The 12,065-nt window shown below is 37.4% G+C and overlaps 1 protein-coding gene across 3 annotated transcripts; it reads left to right on the forward strand.

Annotated features, from left to right (window-relative positions):
- The first annotated feature begins 2,428 nt into the window (after nt 1-2,428).
- On the forward strand, nt 2,429-10,931 carry zmp:0000000662 (RING finger protein 145). 3 transcript variants are annotated; one of them, XM_059566445.1, is made up of 11 exons: nt 2,429-2,524; nt 3,452-3,780; nt 3,866-3,974; nt 4,082-4,173; nt 6,741-6,982; nt 7,070-7,239; nt 7,317-7,457; nt 7,534-7,716; nt 8,297-8,444; nt 8,522-8,878; nt 9,725-10,931. In XM_059566445.1, exons 2-11 carry the CDS (start codon nt 3,612-3,614, stop codon nt 10,130-10,132), a joined length of 2,019 nt encoding a protein of 672 aa, XP_059422428.1. In that variant the 5' UTR covers nt 2,429-2,524; nt 3,452-3,611; the 3' UTR covers nt 10,133-10,931. The 3 variants fall into 3 exon arrangements, with proteins under 3 accessions (XP_059422428.1, XP_059422427.1, XP_059422426.1); XM_059566444.1 differs by lacking the exon at nt 2,429-2,524 and adding an exon at nt 2,546-2,676; XM_059566443.1 differs by lacking the exon at nt 2,429-2,524 and adding an exon at nt 2,961-3,144.
- Nucleotides 10,932-12,065: the final 1,134 nt, after the last annotated feature.

Below are 12,065 nucleotides of genomic sequence, written 5' to 3' on the forward strand. Positions count from 1 at the left end.
TTCAGAAACAGACCATGCTTTCATGCTGCTGTTTGAACACAGGGGAAATTGGCTGCAAAGGTCACTGAGCCCATTTCCTCTCCCCCTTGCTCACAGAGACTCAGACCTTTACAGCACCCACTGCTTTTTACCTGCAACATATTTTAATAGCTACCATTCTCAAATGCTCAATGTGTGTGTTCTCCTTAGGTGAGGGCTAGCCGAGGTCACTGTTTGATGTAATTTCTTCCTCCATGTACAGTCTCTGGCATGATGTTGCCTTCCCGAAAACCGATGTCACAGTTGAGACGCATGACTAAGAAGAAAACGATGATTGCTGAAATAAGCAGAAGTGGACCTTGCCTTTATTTCCTGTAAATTGTTTTTGCTAAATCAGTAAGGTTAATGCAGTGGTGGAAGTTATAGTTATTGCTATCTTTTTTTAAACTTACAGTTGTCAGGCCATAGAAAAACTCATAAACTATCCTCTTTTAAAATCCTTTCATAAGTTGTTAAAATGCTATTCTTAGCAAGATTAGTCGTTTAATATGTAAGTTTACTTGATTTAACTAGTTGATATTTTATCTTAATTTTTTATATTTTAACTGTGATCATTTTTGACAGTTTTTCAGTTACACAGCTTTCTTTGGAAATTCTTGTCTTAATGTCAGTGTACTTTATTCTTGTCAGTATCTTAGTTTCAGAATAGCACTGTTAAAATTAAATAATAGAAGAACACTGAAAATATTTAGATGACTTTACGAAACTTACATCAATTAAAATATGTAAATTAATAGATAAAAAAATTAAATGTAGAGGAGCAATTAAAAACTATTGAATTCATTTGATAGTCTTTTTGTTTATGTATGATTTATTTTCTAGCGTTATTCAGTATTTGCTTGGTTATGACTAAAGTTCACATGTATCCATCTAAACCATGACGCTACGGCGCCTTGGAAGTCTGACTAAAACTAGTTTCCTTAGAAGATTCCTTCACTAAAAAAATGCTGGCCGCACAGTGGATTGAAAGGTTACGGCAGAAAATTGTAGGCGGAGATGCCTGTTCTGCCATATACAGCCAGAAACAAATAAGCAGGTGTTGAAAATTCCCACATTTTTCAAACGCAAGTTTATTAAATGTAGATGTACTGCAATGTAATGTTTAATGTTTGATGTGAATGGAGGGGAATGAGGAAGCAGAGAGTTTGGCAAACCACGTATAGTTGCGTGGTTGACATTTGCTTATCACGTATAGATCAGAGATTAATAAAATAACTAAAATAAAAAATACATTAAAAATGTGATAAAGTGGATAAATAAAGGTTTAGACCATAAGAGAAGAGATAAGTACAAAAAGAAGTTCTAAACAGTACCAGATTAGAGTTCTTCTAGCTTGTAACAATAGCAAACCATTATTTTTTTGCTGAACAAAACCCTTTAGTTTCCAAAAAGAACCATGTGTACTATTGAATCTTAACAGTGTCATAAATATTAGTTTTCAAATTAGTTATAAGGGTTAGGGTTATTAATAGTGTGCTTTTTACCTCTCTATGTGGCCTTTACCTTCTAGTCTCTATTAGGGTTTAACATAAAAGGACTTTCAGAATGTCATGCCAAATACATAAATTTTTCTATTGACATGGAAAATTGTAGCATAAAATACAGTTCTATAACAAAAGTTATTGTCTGAATACATGAATTAATTATAATTTACACTGAACATGAACGAATAGGTACATAAAGTAATCAAACATAAAATACAAACACAGAATAGATACAGTGAAGCCGAAGGCCTAGTTCCACTAAAATATCTTTACAAACCTCTATGATACATTTCCATCCACCATTATGTGTATTTCGAAATTAAGTGGCAGTTTCTCTCTTTAAATTATGTACACAAATAAAGAAATACACAAATGAGTCACAGTGTTTCTATTCAGTTTTTTAAAGTAAAAGCAAATAAGTGTATGAAGGCCAAAACGGATGGTATGTGAGACCTTCAAAATGTTAAAAGGAAACAGTGATAGAAAGTCATGGTATAGCTTTAGCTTTTTTGTGACTGCATGTTTATGCATAAAATTTTAACAATACGGATCATAAATTCAACATAGTGGAGAAAAAGAGAAGAGTATTCTCACCCGAGCTGGTCACACTTAGACTACATGTTATGTTACAAAAAAAAAAAAAAAAAAAATAATCATATATATATATATATATATATATAAATATATAAATATATATATATATACATATATATATATATATATATATATATATATATATATATATATATATATGATTATTTTTTTTTTTTTTTTTTTTGTAACATAACATGTAGTCTAATCTATATAAATATATATATATATACATATATATATATATATATATATATATATATATATATATATATATATATATATGATTAGGAAGCGCTGTAAACAGTAGGAGGCGGTAATGCGCTATTTTAGTTTGCGACCTGCCGCCGCCGTTCAAAAAAAACACAGAAGAAGACGAAGAGCACGGGAAGTGGAGTTTGCAGCTGACGGTAGTTTCTAAGCAGTGTTTCTGTCGTGGTCGTGACAGGTGTGGAAACTGTGGCTGCGTCCGAAAGCTCTAAAATGCTGCCTTTGGAGGCAGCATTCCAAGGCAGGAAGGCACGTCTGAATCCAAATTCTGCTTTACTTCCTGTCTCCGGAGGTACTTTCTTCTGATCGAATTCTTAAGGCAGCGTAGATGTATCCTTCGCTGCCTTTGAAATCCTTTCTGTTCCGTGACGCTTGAGCTACAAAATAAAGATGGCGCCTGAAAGTTGCGTTTGGTGGTCAGTTTGTGTGTAAATGTATATTTCTGATTAACTTTTTGTCCTCTTGATGCTAGCGAGAAATCAGTATTATATGAATTGAATATTCTTGTAGTTATCACCAAAACGTGTTCTATTTTGTTGTTAACGTTAGATCGTTAACCCGTTACGCTGCCTCAGAAACCTGTCCGAAATCAGTTTCATGAGGTGCCTTTGTACAAAAACGCTGCTGCAAAGTCATTATCTCATATAGCAGCAATTCCGATGCCTAATGTGTATTTTTCGTTGATGATTTATGCTGAGGCGCTTTTGTTTTGAGACGAGTAACCCGCGAGCTGCAGTGACGCTACGAACACAGACTAGAGGTGGGGTGCAACCGTCTTTAAAAATACACTGAGAGAGAAAAAAATAAATGACAGTCCGTGTTATTTTCCCATGAAGTACCTTTAAACCACGATTAAATCACTAAATATGTCAAGATAGTTTACTTGTCTCGGCTGGTTTATGGTGGTCTTTCAGTCTGCTACGCTGGTCTCCCAGCCTCTCTTAAAACGAAAAGTACCCAAAATCCATTTAAAACCAGGCTGAGAGACCAAGCCGGAATTTTGGATTTTGTTGACTCTTTTTTTTTTGTTGAAAAACAAAGATCTGCCATTGTTTCTCATCTCACAGTTTTCAGATTGGATCTGCTGATTAGCCACACCAAACTATGTCCTTTCATTTTCAAGAGGACCGCCAAACAGGAGCAGAATATAGGAGCATGATAGTATGACAGCTGTCATAATGTGACAGCCTTCTACACGGTGCAGGTGGTTATTGTGTCCGTGTTAAGATGCCACGACTAGAGGAAGTCGCTAATGTTGTCCTCAGGGTGCCCAGCATCTTGCTGTTGGACATGCTGTATAAATGTGACATTGACAGCTTCACGGATCATCTCAAAGCAAGGACAGAAGACATGCTCTTCAAGTACAAATATGTCATCTGGAACATATATTATTTGGGTAAATATTATGTGATTATCATGAGTCATTATATTGTAGTGTTGGCTAAATATGCCATATGTGATGTTGTTGGTGTGTCCTGCAGGTCACATAGTGAGCACCGTGGTGCTGCTGTTGCCACTTGGGCATATTATCCAGCTCTACCTGCATGTTCTCTGCGCCCTGCTTCTTTACATGGGTCATCAGATTGTCAGGTGAGAATTACAATGTGGTTTTGCTCTTTACACATTTTTTTTTTAAATCGTGAATAAAGTGAATGGTTTGTTGGTAAGTTTTTAAAATGGTTTTGTTGTGTTAACAGAGATTATGTAAGAGATGAAGCTCAGTATGGATATGATGGTGCACTCTTTCTGGACTCTCCGGCATTGAACCGTTTTGTGACTGCACTGACCAGTAAGTTACAAATATCCCAACCCCGATAGCAATGCCAAAAAGTACTTAGACCTTAAAGCTATTAAGTTTTTGGCAAACATATTCGCTTACTAGCTTTTTGCCTAACATTTTCCACAAAGCCCGACAATCAAGATCTAACAAACTTTGTCTTGTGAAAGTTAATTGTTGCTTTAATATTTAAATAATGGCACTATATATATATATATATATATATATATATATATATATATATATATATATATATATATGATGATGCCACTGCCCTCCTCTCAGCACTCACACATCTAGAGAAAAAAGACTGAAAGTCAGAATGCTGTTCCTAGATTTCAGTTCAGCATTCAACACAATCATCCCTCAACAGCTCATTTACAAACTGGTCCAACTGGGACTCAACACTTCGCTGTGCAACTGGCTGTTAGACTTTCTGACTGGAAGACCTCAGGCAGTACGGGTCGGCAGTAACACATCCAGCACCATCACACTGAACACTGGGGCCCCTCAAGGATGTGTGCTGAGCCCCCTCCTCCTCACTCTGCTGACCCAGGACTGCACACCGTCACACAACTCCAACCACTTCATTAAGTTTGTGGATGACACGACTGTGGTGGGTCTCATTAGCAACAGAGATGAGACAAAAATTACAGGAGTAAGGTGGGCCGCCTGGCCGGATGGTGCAGTGACAACAATCTCTCTCTGAACATGGAGAAGACAAAGGAGATTGTTGTTGACTTCAGGAGAGAGCACACTCAGCACGTTCCTCTGACCATCAACGGTGCGACTGTGGAGAGAGTGAGCAGCACCAAGTTCCTGGGTGTATACATCACAGAGGACCTCTCCTGGACCGACAACACTGCAGCACTGGCCAAGAAATCACAATAGCATCTCTACTTCCTCCCCAAACTGAGAAGAGCCAGAGCCCTGGCCCCCATCATCTGCACCTTCTACAGAGGCACCATCGAGAGCATCCTGACTAGCTGCATCACTATGTGGTATGGCGCCTACAACGCGTCCTGCCAGAAGACTCTTCGAGGCATAGTGAGAAGATCTGAGTAGATCATTGGTGTCTCTCTCCCCTCCCTCCAGGACATTTACGGAACCCATCTCACCCGTAAAGCCCTCAGCATCGCAGATGATCCCACTCACCCGTCACACAGATTCTTCAGTCTGCTGCCATCAGGGAGGAGACTGCTGAGTATCCAGGCCAGGACCAGCAGACTGAAGGGCAGCTTCATTCATCAGGCTGTACAGCATTGGCCTGCTCACTACCTCATTCAGCATTTATCTGATTACCTCTTCTGTCAGTTTAAATTTAGAACTGCTCTCTGAGATTTTTGACACTTTAATCAGACTGAATGAGCTCTTTTGCACTACAGTCATTATATCTGCACTGTTTACTTCACTGGTTTGCACTCTGTCTGCCATATGCCTTGTGCTGCTTTACTTATCTTTCTTTTTACGTGACCTATTTGTATAGTTGTACTTCATATATTTTATTATCTGTATTTAATGTTCTACTTTTAGTGTTATCTGTATGCACCAAGGGTCTGAGAGTAACGCAATTTCAAATCTTTGTGTGTATGAATCGTACATGTGGAAGAATTGACAATAAAGCAGACTTGACTTGACTTGGTTGTATTGTTTTGGTTTTCTTTGTACTCTTTTAGGTTAATAATATGTTTTATATATGGTTAATAATGTTTATATATATATATATATATATATATATATATATATATATATATATATATATATATATATATAAAACATGTTGTTGTTGTTTTTTCAGACTATAAGTCGCACCTAAGTATAAGTCGCATTTATTTAGAACCAAGAACCAAGAGAAAACATTACCGTCTACAGCCGCAAGAGGGCGCTCTATGTTTTCAGTGAAGACTACAGGAGCACTGAGCAGCATAGAGCGTCCTCTCGCGGCTGTAGACGGTAATGTTTTCTCTTGGTTTATTTCTCTTGGTTCATGTCAAATTAATTTTGATAAATAAGTTGCACCTGACTATGAGACGCAGGACCAGCCAAACTATGAAAAAAAGTGCGACTTATAGTCCGGAAAATACGGTGTGTGTGTGTGTGTGTGTGTGTGTGTATGTATATATATATATATATATATATATATATATATGTATATATGTATATGTATATATATATATATATATATATATATATATATATATATATATATATATATATATACACATACACACACACACACACACACACATATAGCAAAACTGTTTCCAGCATTTTTTTATGAATCAGCATCTTGCACTGATTCCTGAAGGATCATGTGACACGTAAAGAACTTGATTAGCAATTAAAATATTATGTATAAATTGCAAAACATGCTTGAAAAGAGTACTACATTTACCTAAAATTATAACTTAAGCCCTTCAGAGAGGGTGCAAGAAAAGTATGCTGTCTATCATGCAATTTTTTTGTATGGTTTGTGCAATGGCACAATCACCTTTGACATATTTGTGCATATCAGTACTGATTATGAATGTGTATGAATGTACTATATATGTGTGTGTGTGTGTGTGTGATCATTGCAGGTCAGATAATAGTCAGTACGTTGTGTGCGTTCCTCATGCGGACTCAACGGGTGTGGCTGTTCTCAGCACACTTGCTCCCTCTTCTGGCACGTGTGGTGTCTGTCCCTCTGGACTGGCTCCTCACATTGTCCTCCGTGTCCATGATGATCACAGGGGTCGAGGTGACCGTCTTCCTCCTCGCCAACCTCTTTGTGCCATACAGACTGGTCAGAGCTGCTTACAGAGAGATAATGGCAATAGAGGTAAAACACAAACACATACTGACACACTTGCATCTCTAACACACATCGGCTCAGTTCTTCTTTTCTAAATCTCTGTTGTTTCTGTAGGTGACTGAGTTGTACAGACTGATGGCAGTCGGAGTGTCCCTCTGGCATGGCTTTGCTGTGCCTGTGTTGTTTAGTGTTTTCTGGTTTGTGCTGTTCGGAGTGCAACTTGTTACCAATTATGGCACTATCACTGCCGTCCAACAGGGTCTGCTACTCTACCTCCTCACCAGGTAAACGGCAGGGTATTCAATCTCATTGAATGGCCATATGAGACGTGAATTGAATCTAACGAGCGTGTGTTTTTCAGTGTGTCTGAATGCTGTGCTAGCCCATTCTCCCTGCTTGGCTTAACATTTGTGGTGTCTTATGTGGCTCTTGGACTTCTAAATCTCTGTAAATTCTACCTCGGAGGATTCAGCGCTCTCCAGAACCATAATGTCATGCACAGGTAAGAGAAAGTGATGTATGTCTACTATGTGCGTGTGTTTGTTCAGTTCAAGCGCTCATGTTTTTATATATTGTAGTGGAGTGACAGAGGGAGTGACTCTGCTGCTGTTGGCCCTGCAGACTGGGTTGCTGGACATGGCAGCTCTACAGCGCTGCTTTCTGCTCTTTATCATCCTCTTCATCGTTCTCACATCTACTCTACAAAGCATGAGTGAGATCACAGAGCCTGTTGTGTTGGGGCTCGGAGCTAGTAGAAACAGGTATGCGATTCCATTTACAACCTGAACAAATGACTATATTAATGATGGATTGACGTTGTGTGTATACTAGTGATACATGCAAAGAAACGTTGTGCTATACTGTGGAAATGTGTTTGTGAAATACTTTTGTTCTGTTGGCTGCCATTGTTTTGTTACAACAAGTGTCTTTGTTGAAACAGCTGTTTTTGCACTGTTTCAAGTATGAATTAATTTACCAGTGTACCAAATCCCCCTCCCAAAAATAAAATCAATTAAAGAACTTAATTCACTGTTTAAGTAGCTCTGACTTTTTTTATGCATACATGTGTATACAGTATATAGATGTGTTCAACTTCAAAGGTTTGGGGTTGATATTTTATTTAAGAGTCTCTTATGCTCTCTAAGGCTGCATTTGTTGCATCAAGAAATACAGTAAAAGCTGTTTTTAAAATGTCAAAATTTGTTATTATATTTGAAATGTAAACAACAATTTAGTTACCTACTGAGTTACTTTGGGCGAAAGCATGTTTAATCTGAGAGTTGAATGCTGTTTTTTTTTTTATGCTTGAGCAAATCCTCATTTTTTTTCCTGTCTCCACAGGAGTGTGTGGAGGCACTTGCGTGGTTTATCTATGTGTGGCTTTCTGCTGCTGTTTCCGGGATTCATGGCCTACAAGATCTCTCAGTTTTTCAACATGGATTTCTGGCTGCTGATCTTGGTCTCTAGCTGTATGCTCACATCACTGCAGGTATGCTCTGTTTTATGAACTCGTTTGTTTCATTTTGTTTTCTGTGAGATCACAGAATGCTGTGCTCCCTTTTATAGGTGACAGGCACTCTGCTGATCTACAGCCTGTTCATGGTGGAGGTCTGGCGCGGTGCTGCCCTGCCCGGATTGGATGAGATTGTTTATTATGTGAATGGAGTGTGTCGGGTGCTGGAGTTTGCGGTGGCTGTGTGTGTTGTGGCGTACGGGGCGTGGGAGTCCCTGTGGGGAGAGTGGAGCTGGATGGGAGCATCGGTCATTATCATCCACTCCTACTGCAATGTGTGGCTACGTGCCCAGGCTGGCTGGAAAAGCTTCTTGCTTAGACAAGAAGCTGCTCGCAAAATCAATGTGCTTCCACGGGCCAGTACAGAGCAGCTGCAGAACCACAATGATGTCTGTGCCATCTGCTTCCAGGTCAGAACAAGCACAAAGTGCAGTGTCATAGTTAGGGTAGAATCAAGTTTTGTCCTTGACTTGCAACATATTCAAATGTGCTAGTGGAAGTTTTGAGAATGTTTTCATATTTAAAGGGTGTATACACTACCAATTAAAAGTTGATTTTTGAAAGCATGCTCTTATGCACACCAAGACTGCATTTATTTGATCAAAAATACATTAAAAACAGCAACAATGTCAAATATTCAATATTCAACATTTCTAAAAATAAGAATCATTATTAATAATTAGGGTAACACTTTAGATTAGGGAGCACATATTCACTATTAACGGAGTTTTTTCCTCAAACTCCTTATTTGCTGCTTATTAATAGTTAGTACAGCAGTAGTTACGTTTAGGTAAAGGATAGGAATAAAATATCTAAAATATGCTCATGCAGAATAAGGCATGATTATGTGCTTTATAACTACTAAGAAATAGTCAATATTAGTAATATGCTTCCTGATTAGCAACTTTACCTTAAAATAAATCATAATTGTTATCATACCTATGGTGTTACCATAATTAAATATCAAAGAGTGAGCACCAAATCAGCATTTCAGAAGGACTTCTGAAGGATCATGTGAAGTTGAAGACTGGAGTAATGATGCTCAAAATTTAGCTTTTGCTATCACAGGAATAAATTACATTTAAAAATATATTCAAGTAGAAAACAGTTTTGTAATACTACAGTTTTTACTGTATATTTTTGTTTAGGTAAATGCAGCAAAAATGACTTTTTTCAAAAAGCTGCTTAGTCGTGTCAATGAAGTGATCGAATTAAACTTAGCACAACAATTATGTATTTTTTTTTCTAACCTGCAGGATATGACATCAGCAGTGATCACATACTGTGGTCATTTCTTCCATGGCAACTGTTTGAGAAAGTGGCTGTATGTGCAAGAGACATGCCCCATGTGCCATGCCTCCATTAAACCCTCCTCGGCTCATCCGACGACTGCAGCAGGTGAAGCTCCACCGACCCACCAGAGCCCAGCTCCATCAGAGCAACAGCCTTCTCCTGAGACCCATCAGGAGGAAGAGCAGGGATCACATGAAGACAGTGTTCGCTCTGCTGAGATGAACTGTGATGAGTCTGAAAGGAAATACTCAAACTCAGAGAGGAATTGTAGCAAGGAGAGTCTCCAACACTTGCACTACGGTGCAAATTATGATTTACAAGGTGTGGCAAATCCTGTACCCAGCTGCTCAACGCATGGGACCCAGAAGTAGCTTCTCAGGAGCTTAGGGAAGCGGACTGAAACATAAGCTCAGCCAGAGAAGTGTGAATTATGAACACCATTGCAACAAGACAGACTGACAGTGGGAGAAAACGGAGCAGAGCTGAAAGGAAACCATAACAATAGACCTGTAACGAATAACAGAGACAGAAATGCTGCAAAAGACTGCAGGTGCATGATGTACTCAGAAGACGTCCTGCTGATTTTGTGCTAGGACTACAGCACCTCTGCAGCATTAGATCATAGTTACCAAATGATATTCATTTCAAAGAATCTCTACTTGACATTTGTTAAGATATAGAGTTGGATGATTCAATGATGATTGTCCAGTTCTGAGGAAGACACGAAAGAATAGATTTATTACAAACAAATTCTTGTTAGCAGTTACTAATTCTGGGATTTCTTTTATTTATTTTTTTTATGTCATTTGTGACTTTTCTGTTGGGTCATTTCAGATACAGGTTATGGTACATGTGTGAATTTCATTCATTCATTCATTCGTAATGCGATTGTTGATATCTGTGCCTCTGACTTTTTTGTATCGCTCCATTGTGTGCTTTTATTTGAACTGAAATTATGTAGTTGTAGTGAAGGAGTCATGGTGATTATTCTCTCAAATACGTAATGGTTTGTGGATGAGTTCTGCCAGAATGAAAGAAAGGATAAAAGACAGTCAATGAAGCTGCGAGATGTGCATAAATCAAAGATCAGATCATTGTTATTGGGGAGATTCCAGTTGAGGCTATATTTAACAGAGCAGAGAATAACGATTAAAGGCTTATACAATCTCACGTCAATTTCATGTCCTTTGTGGTTTGGAGACAGGTGTCTAGATCACTGTTTCTTCTATTGCCTTTATGTTGTACAATGTATGAAACAACATACATTATTGCTGGCTAATATATTTATTATTTATACATTTAATTCAAAAGTATTTTTTTTTTTTTACTGCATTACTTTTTTTTTTTTGTTTAAGTGAACTTATAAATTTCTTGTATGTAGCAGTTGGTAGTATCCTGGTGTTTAAAATCTGGTAATGCTTTTTGTGACCCTGGACCACAAACCTGTAATAAGAGTCAGTTATTTTGAAATTGAGATTTATACTACAATATGAAAATCTGGAGTCTGAGGGTGCAGAAAAATTCAAATATTGAGAAAATTGCCTTTAAAGTTGTCCATTTTAATACTATTCTTTGTACCTTGAATTAGCTTTTAAATATCACTAATATGGTTATCATTGAATACAAAAAAAAAAAAAAAAATCCCATAGATCCGTTGTTCTAAACCAGGGGGCCTGAAAATGATTTCAAATGATTTCATTTAGGACAAAACAAGAATTAAAAAGCCAAAATAACTAAAAATCTATATCTTTTAATTCACTCCCTCAAATCCTGGATAAGTTGCCTAACTTATTTTTTAAAACCATAATTAATAAAATCATAAAACTCCAATAATATCCTAATCCAAGAATCTATAAATTTATAAAATAGTAAAACTCAGTGGAAGTTTTTATAAATAAAACATGTTTAAAATATTTTAATGGTGTACAAATTATAAATTTTTTAATCCCCAACCTTGATCCAGTTATTCAAGATCTTCGTCATCCCAAGACCGCAGGCTTGCCTTGATACACATCCAATGTCCAAAGGAATTTGATACCATCTTTGTACCATAGCTCAGACAGAGTTGTATTTGAACTCATTTGTATTTAATTTTACTAATTTCTATTTGTATTTATAAGGCTCAATGGTGAATTCACTTACTAATGTCCCCTTTTGCTGTGCAAATTTGCCATTGTTTAGGTTTCACAGTACCATGACCATTAGGCTTTACATCTCATTTACCTGTAGTTCAAAAGAAACATTTCATTTACAAAGAAGTGCGTAAAATGCTTGTGGATAATCCCTTTATAATTCTGGAATTTT

This window comes from Carassius carassius, chromosome 14, assembly GCF_963082965.1.
Source record: "Carassius carassius chromosome 14, fCarCar2.1, whole genome shotgun sequence".
NCBI classification, from domain to species: Eukaryota; Metazoa; Chordata; class Actinopteri; order Cypriniformes; family Cyprinidae; genus Carassius; species Carassius carassius.

Excerpts from the sequence above, each read along its gene's own strand:
- zmp:0000000662 (XM_059566445.1), top strand. The coding sequence starts at position 3,612 with ATGCCACGACTAGAGGAAGTCGCTAATGTTGTCCTCAGGGTGCCCAGC. Across the intron at positions 3,975-4,081 it reads ATGGGTCATCAGATTGTCAG|AGATTATGTAAGAGATGAAG; the intron begins GTGAGAATTACA and ends TTGTGTTAACAG. Across the intron at positions 8,879-9,724 it reads TCTGTGCCATCTGCTTCCAG|GATATGACATCAGCAGTGAT; the intron begins GTCAGAACAAGC and ends TCTAACCTGCAG.